General features: G+C 42.1%; 1 protein-coding gene across 3 annotated transcripts in view; it reads right to left on the reverse strand.

Moving 5' to 3' along the window:
* Window positions 1–27,561, reverse strand: part of ST8SIA6 (ST8 alpha-N-acetyl-neuraminide alpha-2,8-sialyltransferase 6) — a 36,543-nt gene extending 8,982 nt beyond the window's left edge. Inside the window, exons 1-4 of one of the 3 annotated variants that reach the window (XM_040591124.1) lie at window positions 27,134–27,561; window positions 26,760–26,855; window positions 16,844–16,942; window positions 11,208–11,294 (exon numbers count right to left, since the gene is read on the reverse strand). In XM_040591124.1, the coding sequence (XP_040447058.1) occupies window positions 11,208–11,294; window positions 16,844–16,942; window positions 26,760–26,855; window positions 27,134–27,228 (377 nt within the window). In that variant the 5' untranslated portion in view covers window positions 27,229–27,561. Of the gene's footprint in view, window positions 1–11,207; window positions 11,295–15,256; window positions 15,359–15,387; window positions 15,589–16,843; window positions 16,943–26,759; window positions 26,856–27,133 lie in introns of those variants that run through there. The other 2 variants (XM_040591125.1, XM_040591126.1) reach the window with 2 other exon arrangements.
* Between the last annotated feature and the right edge of the window lie 271 nt (window positions 27,562–27,832).

Below are 27,832 nucleotides of genomic sequence, written 5' to 3' on the forward strand. Positions count from 1 at the left end.
ACACAAACATTCCCACTGCCTTGCTCGAAGCCTTAAGGGGCAGGGGAGGTCTGTGGTCTATGAAAACCACTAGGTACAAGGGTGGGGATGGAACCAAAGCACAGAAGGTGCACACGTGGTGAAAACAATTGCTCTGGGCATATAGAGTCCTATTTTAAAAATATGGAGAAATAGAAATGGAGGAATGAGGCAGGAGAGTCAAATTAAGTCAATAATTCTGGAAACACTGGATGTTACGGAACCACTCGACTAGAGTTCACTTGCTTTTCTTTCTTGTACACTTTTTCCTATAACCACATCTTTCTAACCTTAACACGTGTGCTAACAAGAGGATTCAGATATTACTGTCAGGCCCTGAGGACAACCATGAAGTCTCACTACCCCTGCCCAGACCTTCAGGGCCCTCGCACCCTGCCCATGGCCCAGGACCCCATTTCAGTGCCCCAGAGCTGTCAGCCTCTGACCCAGCAACACTGCAGCAGAGCTAGTCTCCAGCTGTACCCATCCTGTCCCCAGGGAGGTGCCCATGCCCAGGGCTAGGGCTGCCCCACTCCTGGCAGGAGGTGGGATGGGCCGGCTGCCAGTCCCTTCTCTGCTGGGTTGGGATCCCACCCTTAGGGAGCTGCCATCGTTCACTAAATATTATCTATGTCAAGTACAAGACGTTCACAGAAGGCATAATGCCAGAATATCCTTGCCCAGCTTTAGTAAAACAGCTGTTCTGTGTGTGATGGCTACCAGAACCTGAAAAAGCAAACTGATGATAGATAACATTCACTAATACAGACGACGTGGTTTTGCTTTTTATTACTCATTCCACAAGAATGAGTGCTTCAATAAAAGCAGCAACAGTCTGGAAGAAAAACAGATATCAGAATTAGTAAGAAAATAATAGTTTAAATTAATATTATGGATTCACTGAGGAAGTACAACAGAGCCAGGCTAGTTCAGAAATGCAGTGAGAACAAGAAAATACATACTGATTAATGACACATATACTTAGGTTACCTAAGAGCATATATGCTAAAAATTTGGAGGCAACAACAGAAACCTCTTACTTAGATCAAAATGTGCCCAAGCATCCATGTACAGAGTTCAAGCCAGAATGCATGTAACTGCAGACAGCAATACCTACTGGCAATATATTTAGTGATCTGTTCATACAGGTTTTTGCACAAGCTGTGACACATGGTACCTCTACAACTGACAGCAAACAACAAGGAAGTGGTAGAGTCTGGGCATTTCAAGCAATCTATTACTGCAATCATCATTATAGTATTGATGTCATGAGGTAATGACACACTAAAGAGCATGTGTTTCATAAGATTAAGATATGTATCATATAAGCCAATTCTTTTAACAAGTGCTATATGTAAGGTGTTGCAAAGTCAAGACATTTTAACTTCTGTATCATGCCATCTGGGGAGACAAATTGTTAAAATCCAACATATAAAGAAGTTCCTAACCAGATAGTGGGATAAGAGACAAGGGTCAGAATCTTCACAGCATCAAACAGTACCACCTTAAATCCAAACTGCATTTTCTTTGGAAGGGTAGAAAGTGATCCACATTGTCTGTTCTGACCAGCAGAAGACACTGAGATATGGAGGCAGCTTTTGGAAGATGGGATGTTGCTATACGGGCTGAGCATCCACCTCAGATATGTGTAAGAACATGGATGTAGCCCACAGTAAGAAGGTTTAAGTTCCACTTGTTAGCAGAGCTGCTAGACTTGGAGGCTGCCTTAGAACAAAGTGTTTTTATGATCCAGTCACAATATTATAAGTCTGGAGTGAAGCAAGCTGCAGTCAAAGTACCCAAGTTTTGTAAGGCTCTAGGTATGTAAAGTATCTTCTCTGGAGTACACGTTGGTACTGCCAGTTTCTTATTTGGAGGAAGCCTTCTCTCCAACACTTCTCCTGCACACAGCTGGAAGTGGAGTGAAACCTAAGAGCTACTTTTAAATCCTGAGGCTTACTATCAACCACAGATATTTCTTATGCCAAGATAAGTAGAAAGGCAGTTGATGCATTATTTGGAAAATTTCACTTGTAACAAGTGAGGAACAAAACCAGTACCTGGAAAAAGACACCATTTGGACTAGTAATACATACCTCATAAAACTGAATAAATGCAGTCATGATATTCTTAATCAATAACCTAACAGGAGTGGTATGCTGCATTTCTCTGTGAAGTTTTGTTCATAGTAGACAACACAGAGTCATTGTTGCACTGGAGAATGTATTTTGTTGTTCACCACAGGCTTTCAACGAATTTCATCCTTTGTGGACCAAGGACACCAGACCCATTTTTGTATTGAGGTCAAGTGGGATGGAATTATGAGCCCACATGGCAGGCATCCAGATAATTTCTTCAGGTTTGCGGCTGCTGGGAATTTAAGAAAATCCTGGCTTCTGAAGCAAGTTATCAAAGTGTTGTGACAAGCCAAAGGAATAACATTGCTTTGCAATTGCTATGCAGCTAGTCCACACTTAACTGTGGGCAGTAATAGAGGACTGCTGCCTTGATTGTACATGTTTCCAAAGCCCTCTGCATTAACAGAAACACTCCACATTGATAGTTCACTCTATGTAGTGCTAGTCAGTTAAGCATCTACAGTATCTAAATATGCTGATGTAGTTTCTTTGCAGATCCTGTAGTAGCTCTGTAGCCAAGAAGCTCAGCCTGAACTATTTGTATCCCTCCAAGTAGCAAAATTAATTAGCTCAGCTTGGTTCTGCACTAATATGAATACATGCATTTTAGCTGGTTCAGCGCTTGCATACAGGCTGCACATGCCTGCTGACAAGACATGGTGTGCACACATCCTGAAGAGACTGCAAAAGTCTCATCATCTTCCTTTCAACAACTCAATCTGAACCAGCCATAAGGGCTAAAGCAGTCAATGGTTAGTCAAGGGCTAGCAGAGTTTCTCAGCTGGTCCAAAAGCCAGCACTGCCCTTATCCTAAATGGAATGGGAAGAATCTATAATAGGGGTGAAATTTGTCCTAAGAGCTTCCACTAAGTTTAAAAACTCCCCACTGCTGCAAACTACTGAAACCAGTACCAAGAGGACCTCTGATTCATTCTCCTGCAGTAAGTAGGATGGTTTTTATTCAGAACACATTCTTTCATCAGAAATGCTTAAGCTAAAAGTAATTTTGTTCTATATGTTCAAAAAATATCTTATTCAGGTACATATCTGGTGTGAAAAGGCACTTGCTTCTGCACCAAATCTTTACACATCTTTGTACTTTGGGACACAGGAAAGGGCGTATACCACTGGAATTGTCTGCTCCAGCCTAGAGCTGGACAACTGGGCCTGCACAGTTATAACCATGATCCTCAGGGGGACAGGAGCCTGCATAATCTGACAAAACTGTGTGAACTTAATAGTATTTCTTTTGGTTAGGCTACAGTTCAGTGTGATGCCAGTGCCTGTAGACCTGAGGCCAGAGGGCATTCTTCATAGCTGAGGACAGTGTGGAATATTTCACTGTCATTATATATTGGACTAAATTAAGGTCAGAGGAGGGGAAAGTGGATGGGGATTGACACTGCAGAAGTACCAAAATATGCAAAACATTTTTCTAAATAGTAGATACTCAACTGTTTTAAGGCCACGGTAGGGAGGGTGAGGAAAATCATCTTAATTTGCACTAAAGAAAGCTTAAGTTCAGTATTAGGAAGCACACCGAAACAGACTGTGTAGGCAAGGTGCAGAATATCAACAACTGGAGATCTTTTCATATGTATTTGGCCAAACATCTTTCAGAAATGACTGAAGTCCATTTGATTCTAAGTCACCTTCTACAAACATCTCTACAAGCAAATGTTTGCGCAAAGAGTATTGTATCAGTCCTGTTATAAAGCACTTGCACGTTAGCTACACCAGCAGTGCTTACACAGACGTACCCCTTTGTGGATCTTCAGTTAGCCAACACACATAACCACCACATAAACGACATAACCAAACACAAAGTAAGACTAGCAAATATTTAAAGCTGTAACTCCTGTAAGCCTGATGCTAAGTATATTTCACAGCAGTTTGCAATATAATTTGAATAAATTGAATAAAGGGCAAAGTATTCCAAGTGACAAAAGTCTGGATTACTAATAACCAGAAAAAGTGTATGCTTGCCTAATAGCTTGCTTTAATGGTTCACGTAGCTTGGGTATTTGTAATCATTAGTTCATGTGAGCTATTGTACTGCACGTGTGAAGACAACAAAGACTTTGAGGTTTCACGTTGAAGAGACTGTCGCGATGGTACAGAGAAGAACCCACAAAAAAGCCCACTATATAACAGCAAATTTCAAGGGTACAACTACAAACAGTGCAAGACTACCTTTTATCTATGTCCATTGCTGTAATATTTTATAATGAGCAAGCAATTATCTTACTGTACTGCACTGGGTGCTTTAGACAATGATATGGGTTTCTCCAGGCTCTTGTCAATCCAGGTCAATAGCAGCAAAGTGCAGTGAGGCATATTATGACATATTCCAGTCTTTTAGAAAAGAGTGGTTAAATCCGGTATGTGCAACAGAACATGTTGAAGGGGAACGCTACACTGACAACCCTTGAACTGCCTATAAGTGAAGTAACATAAACGATTAAGACAATGAAAGCCAACAGGGTTGAATCTGAAATCAAAGCTGAATATGTAAAAAACGTATTAAAATTTTCAAATGAAAGATTATTTAAAGAGTCCACTGTGAAGACATAATTAAGTCAGCCTGATCCAAAATTAGGTTCTCCTTATAGGAATCCTCCAACCTTTAGGAAAGTACATAGTCTGTAGAGCAATTAAAAGATTCAACCATTTCTCCAAACTGTCACTAATTACTATCTCTCCACCCAGCCTTTTTCCTCTTCTGAAATAGAAATATGTCTCCAAACATATAGTCCTGATTTTACATATGATCTATTAAACCTATGCAGCAAATGTACTCTTAAATCACACTGTAATCTCTGAGCTCTGTGTATTTTCTTATATACCGGAATGGAAGATTTCAGAGAATACAGTGGAATTATTGATCTGTTTAGTGTTAGGAAAGCTATTGATTATGTGGTGGTGTGAGCTTATGCAAGCATAAATTGACCTTGCAGGGTATTATATTTGTTTCAGCTGTGATTCATCACAGTACACAGATGTATTAAGCAATACTCTTATATATGTTAAGAGTGTAGCACACTACAAATGAATCTCTTCAAGAAGGAGTGGGATTTTATAATCTGCAGGAATGTTTAACACACACTTTTCAGAAAAGACATTAAAGTGGGAAAAGGGTAATAGAGGTCGAGTGGAATAAAAAGCAGGAGGGGAAATTACAGGACTAGGAAAATGGTTTGATCTTTTAACTATTCTTTTCAAGACCTAGGGTTCTTTTTTTTAAAGTAGCAATGTCTTCTTTTAAAAAAAAGTTAAAAATATTTCTGTGGGGTGGAGCAGTGTGCCAGCTGAACTGCAGTGTAACATCAGGGGGTTTAAAAGTGTATTTTACACATAGGAATTTCCTTCTCCCTTCATTACCAAATGCAAATAAGCTTTGCCAGGAATGGTATTTCCATGGGGAGCAGCGCATTACCCACAGTTCCCACAGGGCTATTCCAGTGTGATACCACTCCTGAAAAACTGTTGCATTGCTCTGCCAGGCTCCAAGCTAAGCGAGATGGCCCAGAAAACACAATGCCCAGAGGTTTCTCTGAAACACAGCATCTGCTCAGACTTTCTCCATATCCTCCCTCCCCTCCCCCCGAGTCATTTTGAGGGCTGTTTTAGCTATTTGTTAGCTTCCACCAAAACCTGCAGATTATTTCCCACCATGGGTGTATAGCCCAAATGAGAATAAATCAAGCTTAAAAGTCTGTAAAGCAAAGAGATGTGGAGGTGTAAAGAACAATTACAGCTTGCACCCAATTGGGCTCTGTAATTTGTTGCACTAATGAAACATTTCTTTTAAGTGGAAAACCTTTGAAGAATACTAATATAATAATTAATATTCAGGTTACCTAGGGAACCTGAGACTCTACTGACTGCAGCTAGAAGAGCCATTGCAGAGGAAGCTACCCAGCGTGGCTTTTTGCTGGAGCTTTAAGAATAATGCTTCCAGACAGCTGCGGGATTATTTCTCTTCCCTTTCCAAGCTTCTACCAATCCTCTCTTATAATCAAGAAACCTGAGGACTTGCTTTCTCTAAAACAATTTAAAGCTGATGTAAATCTGAAAAGGAAGGAAGAATACAGGTGGGCTTAGAAACAAAGGGGTGATGTGGAGATGCTAGGTGACTGTAGAGCCATAAGCAACAAGCACAATAAAAAAAGAACAAGAGAAGCACAGCTGAATTTCATAAAAGAAAGGTCTGAATAAAAAACACTTAAATAGTTCTCTTTATGTCAGTAGTAGGAAACATTGGAACGACTTCCTTAAATCACTGTTAGTAGGATGCCATTTTCACCACTTCTGTTGTATGTACATCACCTTTGCTAGCTTCTATTGTAAGTTAGATAAAACCTCTTTAGCAATGGCTGACATAGACTACTGTGGGGCATGATAAATCTTAACTAGATTTCAAGGGCAATGAACCCAGTGCTTGCACTTGCTCCTCTGAGGGCAGCCTAAATCTGATACTGCTGATGTCAGCATTACAGGTGCAGAAATAACTGAAAGGCCAGGAGACTGCTTCCCCGACACAGGTTGGACAAAAATCAACCAGAGAAAATTGACTGTGGATAATGGGAGATACTAAAAAGAACATCGTGGCTTGTACTTGCCTCGTGATTTTTCTTGATTTTGAGAAACATGTGGGTAAACCTTTATTGGATGCAGTGGGGAACACTGCTGCTCAGGATGAGGAAAAGGCTGAGATACTTAATGCTTTCTTTGCCTCAGTCTTTAATAGTAAGACCAGTTACCGTCCAGGTACTCAGCCTCCTGAACTGGAAGACAAGTCAGGGGAGCAGAATGAAGTCCTCACAGTCCAAGAGCAAAGGGTTAGTAACGCACTGCTCCACTTAAACATGCACAAGTCTATGGGGCTGGGTGGGATCCACCCAAGGGTACTGAAGGAGCTGGCAGAGGAGCTCACCAAGCCACTCTCCATCATTTATCAACAGTTCTGGCAAATTAGAGAGGTCCCAGAAGACTGGAGGCCAATGTGATCCCGCCTACAAGAAGGGCAGGAAGGAGGACCCAGGGAACTACAGGCCTGGCAGCCTGACCTCAGTGCAGGGGAAGGTTATGGAGCAGATCAGCCTGAGCACCATCATGTGGCACAGGCAGGACAACAAGGGGATCAGGCCCAGCCAGTGTGAGTTCATGACAAGCAGGTCCTGCTTGATGAACCTGATCTTCTACAACAAGGTGACCCACCTATGGGTGAGGGGGAGGCTGTGGATGTTGTCTGCCTGGACCTTAGTAAAGCCTTTGGCACCATCTCCCACAGCATTCTCCTGGAGAAACTGGCTGCTCAGGGCTTGAATGGGTGTGCTCTGCGCTGGGTTAAAATCTGGCTGAAAGGCTGAGCCCAAAGAGTGGTGGTGAATGGAGTTCTGGGGCCAGTCCTGTTTAATCTCTTTATCAATGATCTGGGCGAGGGGATCGAGTGCCCCCTCAGCCAGTTTGCAGAGGACACCAAGCGGGGGGAGCGTTGATCCGCCTGAGGGCAGGAGGCTCTGCAGGGGGATCTGGGCAGGCTGGGTCCTGCACTGGGGGCACAACAACCCCAGGCAGCACAACAGGCTTGGGGAAGAGCAGCTGGAAAGCTGCCTGGTAGGAAAGGCCCTGGGGGTGCAGGTTGACAGCTGGCTGAACACGGGCCAGCAGTGTGCCCAGGTGCCCAAAGTGGCCAGTAGCATCCTGGCTTGTATCAGGAACAGTGTGGCCAGCAGGGCTGGGGGAGTGACTGTCCCCCTGTACTGGGCACTGGTGAGGCCGCACCTCGAACGCTGTGTTCAGTTTTGGGCCCCTCACACCAAGAGGGACGTTGAGGTGCTGGAGTGTGTCCAGAGAAGGGCAACGAAGCTGGTGAAGAGTCTAGAGCACCTAGCTGTCAAGACATGGAGGACATAGCTGTCAAGAACCACTGACCACTGCCAGACAGCAATCTAGCCAAGTGCATGTGAGCCTGCACAGCAGAACAGCTTTAGAGAAAGCAGTTTGGAACAGGGCAGCTCTCTGACAACAAATAAAACTGTTTGCACAGCTTCATGGCAAACAGGGTCCTGCATTCTGCTTTTTGTACGTTGGGTTGGCAAACCCACTGTGGTTTCTGCCATGCATGGCTGTCTGCTGTAACTATTTTGCCAAATACAAAGACAAGTATTTCTTTCCTGCATTGCACTTCTATTCATATTCTTTTATTTGGCCTGGATCTGCTGGGAGTGTGGCTTACAAAGAGAACTGATGTGTATTTGCTGGCACACAGTGCTGTCTTCTAGGAACATAAGAGTTACTGACTCAGATCACATATTCCTTCACTCTACCACCAGTATGATGGTAGCCAACAGCAAAAACTGCAAAGGAAAATACAAGAAAGCTTCTCTGAAAAATGCACTACCCCACAGGAAGCTGCTTTTGAACCTTATTAATTAGAGGTCAGTTTATGCCTTGAAGCACACGGCATTAAATCCCTTATAAATATGCATGCCTGTTCTTCAGAACTTCAGGATAATAGAGAGATGTCATACAATTGACATCACACCTGAGAAGCATGTAAGTGTTCACTCCATTTAACAGATGGGCAAACAGGGAAAGAACTCAAGCAGCTTCTCTGCAGTCTAGTCAGCAGGCAGACTTCTGGTGGCACTGGCAGGTGAATAATACGACACAGGCAGCTTCAAGCTCTCCTCCTGAAAGTGGCTAGCTGTATTTCCCAATTCCTGCTGCACAGCCCCTCTGAGATTAATTTCCTCTTCTGCAAAATGGGTGTGTTTATCTACCTATTTAATGAGATTTTTAGAACTGAATAATATTTGTATTACACAATTATTATGCATTATTGGCACTAGGCAAAGTTAGAAAAAGGAAGAGATGTACTGCCAAGGGATTATTTATTCATTTATTTCACTACATTTCTAGAAGCTGTGCTCCCCATAGTGCTCTGTCAATGCATCATTTCTCGGCTAGAGTGTCCTTACAAAGCTAGTTCCAGGCTTTTGAGCTTAATTCTGATAAACAAGTTCGGGAGTGCTGTAAGCAAGGAGTGTACACAGATTTATTCTGTAAATTTTATACCTTATTTGTTTTTCTCTTTTTTTAAAGCCTCTACTGACCAACTGCTAAGAGCCTTGAAAGTCTTCAGTATGGTCTCGGAGCAAGGACAGCTGTAAAATTTTAATAACCTATTTCCAAAAAACAACAGAGAGGAGTTTGAGAGAATGGGAAAAAGACTTACACAAAAGCACGCAACTTTTGTAAAATAATCATCTGTAGTGCCCTAAACCAAAGTACCAGTCCTTGGTCATTATCAATGGAAATTTTGGATGATAACAAAACAGATCAACTTTCATGGGGACAGAGGAATATAAAGTACTTTCATCATAATTGCACAATGGGTTAAGTACATATCAACTAGCTAATATTCTAGCTAGTTTGAATGTTAAAAAGTAATGAAACCGTAACAGCACAGCCTTTGCATGTTGATTAAGTAACAAGAGCTTGCCCAGCCTGTGCCGAACCATGGGTTTCAAAAGATTTGTTTCACTGGTATTTGAGCTAAGGTAAAGCTAGCAAGCTCACCTCAATGTACATACAGTCCACACTTTCTAGCTGGCTCAGTGCACTCCAAATTTTTCACTTTTGAATATTTCCAGTCTGATCATTTATTGTATAACCCACCTTGCCTACTTATGACCCACATTCCTTGCTGGAAGGCAAGGACAGCAAGAGGAACAGTAAGCATCCTGTACTTAAAAGTCCAACAGTCTCATATGACGGTTTACGTAGAGGGTGTCATGTTTGATTCCCATAGGCCTAGAAAATGTAGAAGTTGGCCCAATGGAAGACAGATTGTGGAAACAATAAATGAGGAAGTGAAGCTGGAACAAGGAGTGGTTACTCTGCTACTGACTCATACCTAGCTCAGCAGCAGAAGTGGCAAATTCCTGGTAAGTGGTGTCTGGTACATTCGGAAGTAGGAGAAGTTAAAAAAAAGAATGGAAAACAAAAAGCAGGGTGAAGAGCAGAAGAGAGCAGCTTCACCTCTTCTCAACTCTGTACAAGACACCTGCCTGTTCTGAAATAGAATGGGCTGCTTCTACAGCTCCTTATCATGCTCTGATACTCTGTGTGCAGCTAAAGCCTGCCTGAGTTAACGGAAAGTTTCTTAAACCTTAACTCTACGTATTCTCCTACCTCAGCTTTGGGAAACACCATCTTAACTACAATACACAGCGAACCCTGCAATTTATGTTGCACAAGAAGCTTTACCCATCCCCAAAAACTACTTCTTCCAGGCGTATCATGCTGAGCATGTGGATATTAAGTTTTCAATGCCAATTAACTCCAGTGACTTGGAAGGTAGGTCAATTTATTTATTTTTAATGATCATGACAGAATATTTAATTATGATCCATGTGCTTCAAGAGAGTATCTCCCCTGGAGAAAACAGGGTTGGCACAGTGAAGCTATTCTCTAAAACCAGCATGATGCATTTCCAAATGAGAGTGGAAGCTTTTCAGGGATCACTGTCCCTACGGAGTATGTACTTACGTACCATCCTGAACAAGGACAGATGTCATCATGTGCTTACATGCTCAGAGGCCATGACATGAGTGTCAAACCTAATGAGTGCCTTGAGCACTTCTGTAATGGAAGCAATAGTCTTGGGGTGAGAAATACACTGCTTCATTACACAGGCTTTTACCAGAGTGCCAGTTCAGATGAACAAAATCACATCACTGATTAATACTGTAGGTTTTGTGTCAGGAATATTTTAATTCATTTCACTTAAGTTAGTTAACAATTCATTATAGTGAAGATAGGTGAAATCACTTCATTTGTGTAGTTCTCTTATCCTACTCAGTTTGCACAGTTCAATTCAAACCGTAAGAACCCCAGCATCAAAGAATTAATAGAAATGTATAGCTATGAATGCACTCTAAAAGCATACAAAATTATCTTTTCAAAACTGAAATTTAAACTTATGGCTTGTTATACAAATCTAGGGTAAACAGTTTTGCTAAATGAAACAATGAAAGTTACCTGAATTTTGTAGATTCTTCTGGTCTCCTTATCCAGGTGCAGTTCTGCAGTTTTGTGACTATATGAAGATAATAATCTTCCGAATATCTAAAAAAGGCAACATCAAACACTAGAATATATATATGTATGCATATTCAGAAACAGTCTCTAAAACATTCAAATGATGCATGTATTAATAATAATGTGCATGGTGCATATATAATAGATTGCTTTTAGAACTCCATGACCTATTTTAGTTTTGTAATTTGTAACAGTACTATCCTCATTTAATTAGCATGTCCTATTAAACATCTTTTCTTAATACTGACGTCCTAATGAACTTTTATTTTCAGAAACTTTCAAAAGTACACTGGCTCAAGCTTTAATATTTGACCATAAGTATCTTGATATTATTAGAAATAATTTCAAGTGCAAAAGTCCAAAATAATACAAAAAAACCCTCTTTCTTGCACTCAGTGTTTTAAACTTAAAAAATGTTTTGAAATGTGGCTCTTGCAAGCCAAGATGAGACATTACACTTCTTATGCCTTTTCTTTCATTTACCTTATAGTTCTCAAAGCTCAATTCAATCATCTAAGACCATAGACCAATATTTACAAATGTAAGTTTTCCTTCAAATTATCTCTTAAATATAAAAATCTGTTGGTTTATGTCAACCAGCACTTTGGTTACATTGGTACATATAACCAAAGAGCTTTCTGCTCCATTTAAACCCTTTCAAAAGATTTAAATCTGTCCATATATGAAATACTTCAGAACACGTAAGTCAAAAGAATGGAGACATTTCCTCCCTTATAGGTTCAGTGTTAACAGTTCTTCCATTTGTGCTGGGTAACCTAACATAGGTTTTTTAAAGACAATAACTGACTAATAAGGAGCACTTGATGAATGGGAAGAAGAGATTATATGGATGCCATGACTGCAAATTCTATGGGACTCACGTCTTCAGAAAAGATCTACCTTGTATTATTTTAGCAAAAATGGCTTAACCTTGGCCCAAACCCAAATGATCATGGGTTTATGTAAGCTGGAACTTAAAAGTGGGTATTTTGAACAGTTTTACAAGAGTTGGGATGGGAAGAAACATCACCTGTTTTTAAATGCCGCATGAGAATTGAGAAGAAGGAATATAAAAAAGGCTGTGCTGGTTTACAGCAGCAGAGGTCAACAACCCAAAAGCTTCCTTCTTTGTGTTCAACAACACAGCTATATGGTAAACATTTGAAAAAACAGATCCCATTGTTTGCTTCATAAAAGTACTGCAACCGAGTAAAAACATTTCCCATTTCCATGTAGAAAAAAAATTAAAAACTTTTAAGAGGAATACTGCATTAGAACTGGTCTTTGGCTCAAGTTTGCACCGGTGACAGCATGTACGCTTGATTTGCATTCTCCGGACTGAGCAAACATTTAAAGGAACTAGATGATTGTGACTAAACTAATTTTACTGAGTCCTTACACAACTCAAGAGAGCAGGAATGAATGGGCAGAGGTGGGAGAAGAGTGAAACTAGTTTCCTTGCAGCTGTAGCTGACCTGACCTGGTGCAGTACATTCTTCCTCCTTCCAGTCCAACTCTGAATCTGTTCTCTCCCTTGTACCACTGCTGGTACTTACTTGACTCCACCTCTGTTCTGTTTTTGCCAGCTTTTGCACTTGTCAAATGCCTTCATAGGCCTCTTTAATTTACTGTCATAGCAAAAAAAATAACCCAGAAGGAAAAAAATATGCATATACATTTTCTCCTTCTTTAGTGTGTTAGACCAGATCAGGAAAAATTCCATTGAACACCACAACCAGTATAAGCAAGGGGTGATGGCAGTGGAGAAACTGGGAACAAGACCTTCCTGTTTTGGCAGCTGCCTGCTGGTATGGTATAATAGCAGCCTTAGAACTGCAGCCAGAGCAAATGGAACTACTTTCTTCATGAAGCTGCTACCTAAATTGGCTCACCGTGGGGTCACACAAGTGTCAGTACCAGCACAGGGCAGGACAGGGAGTGTGTAGGGGGGGAGGATGGGATAGAAGCACAGGTTTAAAATAGCCTATGCTGATGCTGAATCACTCATCTAGTTTTATTCCTTAAGGCTGAACAATAAATAACTTGTAGATGCTGGAACTTATGGAAAAATTCCAAAAATTAATAGGATAACATGGCAAGAAGACTTACTTAGGCTATCATTATCCAGGAGCCAAAAAAAAAAAAAGAGGAAAAACAAATTCTAGCCTAAAGACATTGGTAAGATGAAGATCAGAGTCAGAAATTAAAAGAAAAATTACCATCAGCTCAGAAAGAAATTGCACAGACTGACAAGTTATTAGCAAATTAAAGGGAGACATTTGGTAGGAGACAAATCAAAGCATCATCCATAATGCTAGTTCTGAGGCCTCATGAGAAACACCATCACTCACTGTCAGAAAAATGTAAGTACCTTCTTATACACGTAACAGAAGCTGCACCTAGGGAAAAAACACCAATACAATGCAAGAACATTGCTGCCTTTCCACTGCTGTCTACTGGATAGAATCACTCCTGCTTGGAGGTGTCTAAGCTTACAAGCTCACCCAGAAAAGCTGCACTTACAGGTCTTTACAAGGCAGACCACCACCTCTGCTCACCCTATGCACCCACTTTTGCTCCTCTTGTGCCTTACAAAGACAATATGGACTATCAGAACTCAGCTCTGAGCAGAGCACCACAAGCAGCAGACATCCCAGCAGCATGTGCTGGGGGACACGAGCTTCCCAACAGTGGCAGTGCTGCAAGGCAGCCACCACATCTGCTCACAGCGATGCAAGGCTTCCAGGAACCAAATTCTACTCGAATACAGACAATATTCCCATACCTTTTTTTTTTTTTAAGACCCAAAGAGAAGTTGGGGGATTTGCTGCAGCTGGGTTTACAGCCCAGGAAGCTTTGTTTTCCTCTCAAAAAGCCCATTTTAGCATTTACTGCTTTAAAGGAGCCTTATGGACTCTTTCCTCCAATGGAATCAGTCCAGAAGGCCATCAGGGTATCATTTCATGGCTCTGCTGCAACCAGACAATCCTCTTCTCCTCCATTCCATTTTAAAGAGCTGGGACAATACATAGATTTCCACTGGCACCCAGGAGTTTACAGCACATATTCACTAATGCTAAAAGGGGTTTATTATTAAGATTAAAAAAAGCTCAGGTAAATTGAACTATTAAAATATGTGGAAAAGAAAATAATTACAGTGCTGAGAATAGTGAATGAAACATGCTTCATTCTGGTTTTGTCTGCCACCTGCACCACAACCATTATAATAACTTGCTATTGTAGGAAACTCATTTATACTATATAAGCCTTGCTGACAAATAACACCTGAAAGGGTTTTTTTTTGCCTGTAGTACTTGTCAGGTACTCTGTGACCTTCTACATTAACTGCAGTAGCTAAGGTGGAATTATTATGCACAGTCGAGGCACTGACAAAGTATAAGTATCTTCTAATTTTTGGCAGATATCTAAAGGACAACAGCAAGGACAGAAGTGTTGAGATACTAGGGAGGCAATAGGTAAAATGTCACAACGGAGACACAGATGCAGGCCCACTGGTTACTTGCTAAAACTAAACATCTACTTTAAAAAAGCTATTAGAATTAGAAGAAAAAATGAGCAGCAGGAATGAAAAAAGATATTCCTACTTGACAGCTTATGCTCAAAAAAGAAACAAATAAAAAGAAAAAGCGGCAGGAAATGCAAGAGAAAAGGAAGATCCCTTTTGCCTTTGGACACTTAAATACTACAAAAACAACTATCAGTTTTTAAAGCCCTCAGGAGAGTGTGCACAAGGCTTGCTCTAGAATAAAAATGGAAAACTGCCAGCAAAACTCAGCATTTCAGGCTTTTTATCACCACCAGCACATACCTGCTATAACAATAACTTCCCACTTACATAGCATTTTTTACTATCAAATCATTTGACAAGCTTTACAATAGTATTTTTTCCCCTTTCTGCCAATTTAAGAGGCAAGAGTGTCCAGAATGTCCCTGAAACTCTAGAACTGCAATATAAAGCATTTGTATACCTATGGGTCACACCTTGAAAAAGCAGCAAAGATTGCTGCAGCTCCTCTCAGTGAAGGACAATGAGTTGCAATATTCATACCACAAAGCAATCCCTTGCTCCTTTGTTCCAAGCATCAGTTTCTCTTCCTACCTGTCCAATTCATCTTCTGCCTCGTTAAATGGTGCAGCTCCTTTCTTTTTAGCCACAGAATAACGGTCTCACACTTCCTGAAGTTTCTCCTACAATCTCAGCTCCAAAACATTCTAGATATGAAGAGCATGTCTGCATTGCTGCAGCCAGTACAACCTCATAACACACAGGATAAATAACAGCATTTATATTGCTAAACTGGATTTTGGAAGCAATACAGTGACTGGTTGTCCTCCTCTTGTGTTAATTATTAAATTTTTCAGTCAACTTTATTCTCTGACCTCTTTTTGCCAGTCCCTGTTTCAGCTATCACTAGCAGCACATCAGCAACATAGTGGTCTACCACCCTTCAGAAGAATAAATACTTCAATGGTAGTGTTGCTGATGCAGTGGAATATTGGTGGGAGTAGGTTATAGAGAAAAAAAAAAAAAGAATTAAGAATAAAGACAGAATGCTGGGAATGCAGCGACTTAAAAGCAGCTGAAAGACCTTAAAACACAATGAGAAAGTGAGAAGGGGCAGAAAAGATAGAAAAACTGTTACAATCATGATTTAATGTTGGTTTTGTGTTCAGGAAAAATTTTACTTTTCCAGTCCTTTGAAAGGGGGAAGGCACATAATTATTTTTAGCAGGGCTTTTGTTTCACATTCTATTTATCTTTTCTTCACAAATGGAGGTGGGGGTGGGGATTCCAATTTTAAAGACACCATGGCACAGAATTAATTTTAAGCTGGAACTCAGTCTTAATGGGAAGCCCTTCTTATTTACAATGTTTTATTTATTGGTGCACCCCTACAGGCAAAATATTACATGTCAAAAGCAATGGGCTGCTCCTCCCATTTTCACTTTAGAAAATGGCAGGGAATTCGAGCAGGGCTGATACTAAGTATCTATTTCCACATCAGGAAAAGGCAGAACAGCAAGTTGAAACCCAAAATTAATTTGGGGTGTTTTTTCAATGTATCTAAAATTGAATTAATAGTTTCCTATGCCTGGTTATTATGATGAGTGCAATCAATTAGCAGGTTTTTATACTAGTTCATTTCCATACTTATTCTAGTGAATATGCTGAAAAGAATCCATTAACTGAGGTTGCTCATAGTAGGAGTGTTCACCAATCAGGAAAAAGACGCTCAAGAATGAAATTATACATCACAGATTCTGTTCAACCTTTTTGTGAATATCTTGGAATAAAATGTTGCTAACTGGCAAGGAGAAATCTTCTTGGCTTACATTGTGAAAATAAAAAAATTTAAATCCAACCTCGAATAAATCTATTCATGTGGAAGAAAAAATGCAGGCAAACACTGGTTGAACAATTTCTGTTTCCTGTTGTATAGCTCCACATTAATATCATCAAGAATTATGTAAAGAGGGCAATCTTCTACTCTTCCATTAAAAAACAACAACAACAACAACAAAACAACAAAGCAGAAAACACAGCTAACACCTACCTTTTCTTCTTGACAGATGATGACAAAATGTTGTCCTGAATTGCCTTACATTTGGAAGCCTGTTCAAACTGGTAAATTCCATTTTTATTAACAGTTGTTCTGTTATAAAGGGAGGGAGGGAGAAAAAGCAACAAACTTTAAAAGACAGAACATATTCTGATAATACCGTCACATTTACTTTGCTATGACAATAAGATTAATAATCGTCGATTTAGCTGAAAATATTACCGAAGAAATCTTATTGACTTTTATTGTGAAGCTCTTGTATAAAAGGGGAGTTTGCTGCTATAAATGCAGACTATAAAATGCTTGATTCTTTAAAGTAACCCTGTTTTATAGTCTGAATTATATTTTCTGCTTTACACTGTAATCAGAAAATGCAATGGAAAAGAAGAAATTAAATGGGAAGCCTCTTGAACATTATGTTTTGAAGGTATGTAAAATATTCACCAGCAAAATACTTAGCAGATGTGATTTCCTAAAGTTGTTGATGAAATGCAATATTCAGAGCCAATATAATATGTACAGGAAACACCACAGGTAAAATGGATCTTTGTACTTGTGCCTTAACTTACTGACTTGAGCTTAATACTTCCTCCCTTGTTTATTCTTTATTTACATAGTGAGAATAAATACTTGTAAAAGGAACCAAGGCAAGTACCAGTCATCTTTAATTCCTGTTGTCATATTTTCACCAAACACCTGTGTGGTCCTCTTGCTCTGTCAGTTCCAGTAGATGACCGAGATGTAAATTAGTAAATGACTGAGATACCAAGGTCTTACTCCATTCACCTCAGTTCACCCTGCATCTAGGCTCAATCTCATGCCATCACCCTCTTCTGTCATCAAAATTCTGCTGTATTGTCATTTACCACAAAGTTTTTTTCCTCCAGCATTTTGATTTTCCTTGCTTCTCACCATTCTTCCCTCTTCCCTGCGCCCCCCCCCCCCCCCCCCACCCCCCGGCCCTGTTCCTCTGGGGCTCTTTCCACTGATTCAGTACTTACAGAGCACTTTGACACTGCAACCAGAACTAGAAATACAGAAGACATAGATGCTGTGTCATTCGCTCCTGGGTGTGAGCTGCAGCAGTAAACAGAACCCATGCTGTTCTTAGAAACACAGACCAACTGAGCCATCTCTGTACAGAGGCACTCACACACAAAGAGAAAAGGTCACCCAGCTGTGGACACAATGAACTCTGCTTCTGATCCATCATTCCTTTTACTAACAAGAACCAAAACTCCATTGCCTTCACCTGTTAAAACATGGAGACCACTCATCAACATGGTTTCTGCCAAGCTGATTTTGAAGCTTTTACTTGGGAAAGATGGCATTTCAAATCACAGAATCACAGAGTGGCTGAGGTTGGAAGACACCTCTGGAAATCAGCTGGTCCAGCCTCCTGCTCAAGCAGAGCCACTTAGAGCCAGCTGCCCAGGACTACGTTCAGACGGCTTTTGAATATCTACAAAGGTGGGCACTTCACAAGCTCCCTGGTCAACCTGTGCCAGTACTCAGTCACCCTCACAGTGAAAAAGTGTTTCCTGTTGTTCAAAGGGAACCTCCTGTGTCTCAGTTGGTGCCCGGTGCCTCTGACCCTGTCACTGGGTACCACTAGGAAGAACCTGACTCCATCATCTTTGCACCCTCCCTTCAGTTATTAATAAGGTCTCCTCTGAGCCTTCTCTTCTTAACTAAAATTTTAAACAATTTGAATAAGAAGACTGACCAAAGAAGAAAAAGCAGAATAAATGCTTATTTTCCTATTGAACAGATGGCATGTTCATAGCTATGACAGGAGAGGAAAAGGAATAAAGCACCTTTCCTTCTTTCTATTGCCTGTGAATTTTCTAGTGAATCAGTCACTCCATAGGAGCGCTTCACCCAGGACATAGGCTGCAGAAGGCAGAGATCAGCTCTCTCCTGTTCTTTCCAACATCAAGAATTTCTTCCCAGCATATACTCTGTGCCCCCAAGGAAGTATGTTGTCTGCATCTCTCTTGTTGAGGGCAATGGTAAGAACATAGACCTGTGTCCTTTCAGTTCTGCAGTGACTTTAATAAAGAGTAACAGCTGGCACTACCTACTGAGAACTCCTAGGCTGAATTTGCATACAGCTCCTTATCTAATTCTTTTTCAAGGAGTGACATACAAATGTGAGGGCAGAAGGCTCTCAGAGTGCACAGTTCAGAGCAAACAACGCAGCAGATCCAGCAAATATTCTGCCCACATCATTTATGCACACGGGTTTATTGCAGCTTGGTCTGAATTGTTCTGTCTACACCAAAGAACCAGGTGGACCCTTTCATAAAAGAACCCAACACCAGTTCCCGAACCGATTTAGTTAGCACTAAATCATGTTTCCTCTCTCTTGCTCCTTTAACTCAGTAAGCTCAAATGATTCTTCTGCAGCTGCAGCTTAAAGTAAGAGAAATGGCTACAGGCAAAGCTTAGCTGCATAAACAGAACCTTAAAAAAAGAACTACTGATATCATAAGCCAAGTGCATGTTACCGCTGCAAGTAAGTCTTTCATTACAACTAAAAATCAAAATGCTGGATATGGATTTGAGATGTGGCCCCAGCCCTTCTGAGCCACAGCTGGTCAGAGGAGACCTTTAACACATGCAGCCTGCTGGGAAGACCAAGTCAGAGTAGGCGGTTAAGTTTGATCAGCTCCCTGTGAGGTGCATTGGAGAACCAACGTTCTTTCACAAGTACGTTTCAGCTCTGTGCAGAAAATCATAGCAAGGTCCTTACAGCTTCCTATTAATTTATGTCCTGAGATCAGCGGGGCACTGAATAAATATTCTCTCAACCAAATACAAGCTTTACTCAACAGACTTTTAGTCTTAAATTCACAGCACTAAGATCAACTGAGGGAAGTTGTGCCATTTTTTAATATGTAATTGTTTTTTATGCACACATTTTCAAGACTTGAAAAATTCAAAAAGGAAGAAGTCGGGTAAAAAAGAATAAGCAAAATAAATCCCTGTTCTGTTTTGTCATTAAATCCTGACAATCACTTTTACAGCCATCAAGGGGAGAAAAAAGGAATGAGAAGTCTTTCCTTCCCTTTCATGTAAAGATTGGTGAAAATGGCACAACTGTGGGGAAAACCAGACATGAATTTTAATCCAAATTCTTTATCCATATAATGCAAGCACAAAATAGATCACCAACATGCTGCTTCTGTGGCTTTTTCCACACCAAATTTACTCAACACTCTTTATATGGTGCAAAAAGACACAAAACCGAAACTATTTATTTGTGAGACATGCAAAACTATGGTTCACTGGCAGAAGTTAAATTTCTGACTTTCTGTTTAACTGTCAGATTGGCCTCTGTTTCGTGAGTGAAACATTTTTGCATTCAGATAAAAGGGGTGTGCAAGGGGCAGTTCAGACTTCTGCTGCATTATTCATTGCAGACTTGTGCAGACATTAGGCTCGGATTAGATTTCTGATCACTCAGGACAATTATGCTAGGCAACATTTATCACTAAATGAATTTACCTGACCTAGTGGATCACAGTCTTTATTCAATACTTAGAACTGCACTAAAACTTCTGTAATAAAATCAGGTAACATGCCTAACAATACAGATATTAGGCTACATTCAACTAATTTTGCAAACTCTTAAGACAGATGAGAACTTGAAGTGGAAACCATATTATATTCTGTTGGCTTGAACTCATAAAACTGATGAAACAGGGAAATTTCTGCTGCATTTTCCCTAGAGCTTAGATGTTCTCAAAGCCAGCCTCACTGGCCAAAATCTGAAAATCAGGGGTTTTTTTTAATCATATATGAACAGCTTGAAGACCACATACTTCCTATGGTAATTCTAGGAACTCAGAAAGTACACCATCTGTACTTTAATAAATCCACAGTAGATTAAGACCATGTGCCATATTTATCAGCACGTTGCCATTCTCTATCTTGCTCTCAGGAAAACAGCAGTTCCTTAAAGTGTAAAATTCTGTAAGACAAGGATTACACCCACCTTTAGAGTACACCCACCTTTAGAGTAAGAAATAGAGAAACTATATGGAAAGTCCATGGCCCCTTTTGCTGCACCTGTAGCATTCAAGTCCTGAGACTACAGGGAGCCTTAGTGCAGGGAATCACCGGACAGACAGATGCCTCAGTTAACATAGAGTTCTGGGGGAGCAGTGGCACAGAGAGTAAAGGAAAAGGGAAGCCCTTTAAAACCAAAACCAAACTCAACCCCAAACAGTTATCAGAGTTGGAAAATGGATGGACGTAAAAGGATGGATGAAAAAAAGGACAGGGGTGGAGGTGGTGGGAATAAGCAAATAGAAAAAGGAAACAGTGCTGGAATTATACCATAACATAAAGATATGCCCAAGACTGAAAGGCCAAACTTCCAGAATTCCTGCAAAATCAGCTGGAAACAACTGAAAGAATGTGGCGAGAGATTTTCAAAAGAGATCAGAACTAGACTGTTGGCAGCACTGGAAGTAACAATAATTTCACCTTTAATTTCAGCAACAGTTAAATTCACACTGAAGGTAAGGAAAAATCCCACTCATTGCCTTTATCCACCCCATGCCCAGTAGAATTAATTGTTGCACTTTTTCTACAGCATCCTGCTCTTGTCTGCCTGAAGCAGTACAGGACCTCTGAACCCTGTTCCAGCTGAGCATCTCCAGCTAAAAAGGGTAACTTCTGCATGCAGAATTGTGCTCTTATATCCTTCTACCAAAGTGGCACCGAACAGCTTTATCCCGATTGTGAATACCTTCTGTCTTAATCTCTCTCCCTTGAAGAGACTAATTTATATTTGAATGTCATAGTCTATTAGTTGAATACTATTAAAAACCTGTAAGCCACACTTCCCTAGGAAGGATGCTCTTAAGTGCTATCCTTGACACTTTTTCAAATTAATCTATGATAAGAATATGGTGACGTTTTTAAGGTTTGCAACAACTCAATAAGTCAATATACAATTTAAATGCTTGGTGAAATGGACTATAAAAATGGTTTTATCAAACCACAGAAGTAAGAATTTGTCTTGTAACATTAATCACAGTAACCGAGAAAGAGACTGATCCTACTAGCCTTGTTCAAGTTCCCATGGAGGTTTTGCAATGCTAAATCAGGTCTTTAAGACAAGCTGCATTTTGAAATTATTTGGAAGATCTTCTGGTGCTCTTCACCAGAGTTATACACAAGATCGGGTACTTTTTATTTTTAAAATCCATAAACCGCATGACAGGTAACATGACAAGCAACACTCGGAGTCTCATGCTGGGTAAAGTGAAAAGAATAAGGTACTTACTCTAAAATGATGTTACAATAGTACATGATAGACAGAATGACAGAGCAGTTTCACTCGGACCAAGTAAACAGAAAGAGGCTGGGAAACCTTTCACCACTGTCAGAACATAAATGGGTCCTGGCAGCAGCTTTCAGCTGAACACCTATTCCTTTAGACAGAACTAATACGTGAGGCATGTGTTCAGAATGTGCTCCTAAAATATGTCTGCATGCATCACTTGGGAATGAAGGGAAAAAATACTTAGAGAGCAGTAAAATTAGTGAAGTGGCCACCAGTGCTGACCAATCTAAACTGTAGCAAATTATTTGTGCAATATACTAAGCTCCTGTTCATAATCGTGGTAATAGCCTGTCTCTTCTTCCCCTTCTGCCTGCCAGAATGCAATATTTTGACAGGAGACAGAATGCACAGATCTCTGTAGCATAGTTAATTAAGTATAGTTGTTTATTCCCTAGGCCTGCATAAAGATCTGCTGCTCAGAGAGGAATTGGTGAAACCAACACTATAGAACACTGTATTAATACTAACTTGTTTACTCACAGCCCTGCAATCACTTCCTACCACTGCTCATTTACCCCAATAGTCTCTACATTGGGCTTGCCTCAGACCTGAAAATACAGAGACTAAGGTAGGGAAATAGTAAGTGAATGCCATAAAATTGGCAACACGGAGTAACAGCGCAGTGGTGGTCAGTTCTTCAGGATACTACTGCCTTGTTATTACTTGTATATAAAGTACATATAAATAGTGCATGACAAAACTATTTTCACTTCTCTTGTAGGAGCTGGCATTATTTATCTGCTGTATATTCCTGGGCAGTACAAAAGGAGCTAGAACTTCTGCCCAAGCTTAACACAGCACACCCCAGGCCTCATAACAGACTACCTAGCTCCTGTTATTATTGTCACCTTCCCCTGATAAGCACTAGCAGTACCAAACCCTCTATTCTGTTATTAATGCTGTGACTACAAAAAAAAAATATGCTGGCACAAACACAGCTGGGGAGGGAGGGAGGACTAAGTGTCTAGAGGCTGGAAAAGTGCAAGGCTACTTCTTTTGGTTGTACTGTTGTCTTAAGCAAGTTTAAACTGTACCTGCAGTTACAGCTTAAAAACTGAGATGATGGTATGAGGTGTAGACATGAGGATTTGCCAGAGAACCATAGTACTGCAGTGCAAATTATACTGGTTCCATGAATAAATGCGGGGACTGCTAGAACACTCTTAACAACAATGGCCTTTTGTTTAGTAAGAAACCTTACTAACAGGCACAGTAGGCAGTGATTTAAACCAAAGACAAAAACTGGAAGTCACACTGTAGAGGCAGTCACATTGTTCGAGTTATCTAACACTTAACAAGAAAAAGTGGTAAGAATGTCCTGCAAGAGACAAACCACATCTTCAAGGTTACTTACTAGGACGCAGATCTTCAGAGAACTTTCGATGCCTGGTCGCCATCTAATGAAATCTTGCTGTGCATAACAGCTGCCTAAATATCTATGACAGTCTGAACCAATCCCCAGCTTTTCTACCTTTCATCCTTCGGTTTCATCCTTTTAAAAGAATTACTCAAAGTAAAGGAACAGATTAACTTTCAATATTGCGAGGCAACAGAGTAATAGGGCCTTAAAGATTCTTCAGGAGATGTCTGGTTACAAATACACCTCCAACAGCAAAGGAAATCATGATAAGAAAAAAGATTAGCTTGCGATTCGGAAGATTGTCCAGTTTACTTACACTTGAGTTCAAGAAGGATAGCACCCAGCTTTTTTTTCCTTTTCCCATTCCTGTATCCTCCCACCAAAGTTGCTAAGAAATCTTAACTTTCCAGAAAAAACACATCAAACTTACGAAGCAATCAGAGTCTAACCTAACACCCGTGCACATCCTCTTACACAGGAAAGGACACTGCCATCAGTGACACAGCAATGGTATTCAAACTGTCAGAGTACTTCAGGAGAACCATACTTTGGGAAGTCTGCACCAAAAGATTGCTCCTAGTGTTACATATCAACATAGTAATGTAGTCTCAACCAATTCAAAAATTCACTAACCTCTGTACAACCTATTTCAATGAGGGACTCTTCTGTCCTTTTGCTATACTCACGGACACTGCAGCAAAACCCCACTGCAAACTGGCATCTAATTCCTATTGACCAGACTATCCATCTCCATCACTGAGGGACTGGTCTGAATCTCCTGAATGGGTCCAGATGCTCTCTGGATCAAATCTCTCCAGCATGGCCCTCAGCCAGGCCCAGTCCAGCTGCTGCCTGGATCAACCCCCTCCAGCACGGCTCCCTGCCCAGTCCAGCTGCTCACTGGATTAAGTAACAGCTCCTGGTCAGTCCAGCAGCTCTCTCTCCTTCCTCGTATGCCAAACATGCACCACAAACTCCTGTCAGGCCAGCTTACTGAGCACAGTTATTCAGGTGAGAAAGAACATCCTCTCCTGGATTCAGCCAGTAAGCCATCCCTCCAAAGACACTACAGTTACAGAAGCTAGAGTGAAATGAAACTTTCTTTGATTAATAATTTACTTGTCACCCTTTTGCAGTCACTTAGTTATGAAAAAATACGATTTCAGGTTGATCAAAACTAGCTCCAAACTGGTGCGAAAATCCTCCAAGTAGGTTAAGGAAAAGCATATATTTAAAATTTCATGCTCACTTGCCTTATTACAGAGATTAAAAACTGACCCATACGTGCAATGGATTTTCAGCCCTCTTTGGTATGTGTTGCTTCCACTTTTTTTGCTCCAGTTGTGAGTGTACTAAGAACAGATGGGAAGTAGCTAGACTGTTCTCTGAAGTGCTCTCTGCCAGCATTTCTAGTCAATTTGACTCCATGGTTTAGTACACAGAGCTGAGTGGAAGGAGACTGCAGCTCAGAAACTAGCAGGGAAAAGGAAGAATATGACAAGACGGGGCAGGGGGGAACCACAGACGTAACACAAAACAGAGCAGAGGAGAACAGAGTGGCAGCCACAAAAACCAAAGCAGAACAGAGAACATACTGCAAAAGCAGTAAATTATAAGGAATGGAAAAGAAGGGAAAAAAAAGGCAGGAAGGGAAAAAATGAGCGCAGGAAAGAGAAGCAGGCTAGAAGCAAGTAACTGCAATTAGAATTCTGCAAATGTTCCTATTCCTTTTGTTTCGCTCTAATTTTGAAAGATGTTATAAACATGGCTTGTGAAACTTCTAAAATTTGAGGCTGTAAGCACAAGGGTCTCTTATCGGAAACATATAAGAAACCTACTGTTAGGGTATGCTGCAATGGTTACGACTAACATCACTTAGGGAAAACTTAGGCAATCGTGGAATGGTTTGGCCTGGAAGTGACCTTAAAGATCACCTGGTTTCAACCCCCCTGCCATGGGCAGGGACACCTTCTACTAGACCAGGTTGCTCAAAGCCCCATCCAGCCTGGCCTTGAACACTGCCAGGGATGGGGCATCCACAGCTTCTCTGGGCAGCCTGTGCCAGGGGCTCACCACTCATTGTGAAGATTTTCTTCCTAATATCTAATCTAAACCTACCCTCTTTCAGTTCAAAGCCATTCCCCCTTGCCCTATCACTACATGCCCTTGTAAAAGGTCTCTCTCCAGCTGTCTTGTAGGCCCCCTTTAGGTACTGATAGCTGCGGCTGTTTCAGCCTCAAATTCAGCTAGACGGGGTGAGATGGTGGCCTCAGTAAGGTTAACTGCATTGTCACCATCGATTTCAACGTAACCAGAACATCACAGTTCCCATGAAAGACCCAGTTCCCAAGTTCTTTGTATTTTTTATCATGTGTTTTTGACCATAATATATATTAACATCTAATCATTATTAGAATTTCAATGTTAATGAGACCATATAAAGTAAAACAGTAGCAAAAACATTTGCAAATGACTTCGTACATAGTAATATCTCATGTGTGGATTATACCACCCTCTTCTGCACTATTAGTTTTCCTACAGTGTGTGAAGACTCAAGAGCATGAAAACAGAGTCTTTAACATTGAAGCCTGCATGTAGGAAACAATTTGTTTCACAGCTAATTTTACCAACTATTTTCATATTAAACTTCACAATATAAAATAAGAGGCTGTAAAGCAAAGATCTACACTGATGTAAAAAATTAAGACATGGGATCAAGCGAAAGGTCTCCCATGAAGTAAGATGCTACACAACATGATAAAGGCTTACCATGTCTCGCCTTCATCCTATGGATTTTAAAGGAGAAATCGGTATTTTTAACTAAATACACATTACAAAACTGGTAACAATATTACCCAGCTCCACCTTCCTGGGAAAAAGAATAAAAGATACCTGGAACATGCCGTTCAGCAAGCACTTTCTGCGCTGTACGTTAACAAAACTGCTATACGCAACATTTTATTGGGCTCGAAACCAATGGCAGAGTGGCAGCTGTCATTTAAGAGGGCCTACGAGCCTTTATTAGCAATAAAGTGAATGTTCATTTCCTCAGTCTAATAAGACTCCGACGTGCTCCCTGATGAAGCTGCCAAAACAAAAGGCAGAACGAAGGGGAGCAAGGGCAGGTCTCCGCTCCTGCAGCCCCCTCCCCACGGCCGCACAGCACGGCACCGGGGGCAGGCTGCCCGTACCTGTTCTCGGTCTGAGGAAGGGACGTTAGGGGGGACCTGAGGGCTCGCACCACTTTCGGCGTGACAGTAGCTACTCCCGCGTCCTCCTCCCAGCCTCTGGCAAGCAAGACGGGAAAACAAAGTTGTCAAAACCAGTGATTAAACATCACCAGCGTGAGCAGCGCCGGTCTCCTCCCCACGAATCGTTCACACGCCGCGGACAACCGAGCCCAGCCCAGCCCAGCCCAGCCCGCGTCGGGGGGCCACCGCGCCGGGCTCCGCCGCGCCCCTCTCCCGGCGAGGGGCTCGCCGCGTCCCGCTCCTTCCCCAGCCGGCTCCAGGGTCTCCCGCCCCGCAGCCCCACCGCGGGGGGCGAGACCCCCCGGCCGCCCTACCTGGCGCGGAGGGGCTGCTGGCCGCCCAGGCGCAGGAGGCAGCCGCCGAGCAGCAGGCTGCCCAGCGCCACGGCCAAGGCGATGACAGCCCGCATGGTGCGCTCGGCAGCGGCGCCCGCCGCAGCTACGGCCGCCCCATAGTATTTAAGCAGGATGCGGGGAGGGGGAGGCGGCCATGGCAGCCACAGGGTCTCTCTGCTCCGCCCCTCGCCCGCAGCCCTGCGCCGCCGCCATCAGCCCCCCCCTCCCGCCGCGGCTCGGGGCCCTGCCCGCCGGGGCCGGCCGCCCTGAGGGGCCGGGCGGGCTTCCCGCCAGCCCTCCCGCCAAACTTTCCCCTCAGGCGAGCGGCGCGGCGCTCCCCGGGCGGGGTGCCGGGGACGGCGGCCACCGGGCGGGGGCCGGCTCGGCAGGGCGCCGCCGGCTCGGTTCGCCCGCTCGCTGCCGGGGCGGCGGTGCCGGCGGGTAGCGGCTGGGCTCGCTGAGCTGCCGCGGCGTGAGGGCGGGACCTGGGCGGCCTTTCCTCACGGCCGCTCGGGGCGTTTCTCGGTAGCCAGGGCGGCGGGGCGGCTACCCTGCCTTGCGAGGGAGTTACGATACTGTGGAAACTTTAACTGGTGGGGGCCGCGGTGCCGGCGGGGCGGGGGAGGCGCGGAGCGAGGGTGGCCCGGCGAGGGGCCGCCGAGGAGGCCCGGGCAGCCT

The sequence above is a fragment of the Falco naumanni genome, chromosome 4, assembly GCF_017639655.2.
Source record: "Falco naumanni isolate bFalNau1 chromosome 4, bFalNau1.pat, whole genome shotgun sequence".
NCBI classification, from domain to species: Eukaryota; Metazoa; Chordata; class Aves; order Falconiformes; family Falconidae; genus Falco; species Falco naumanni.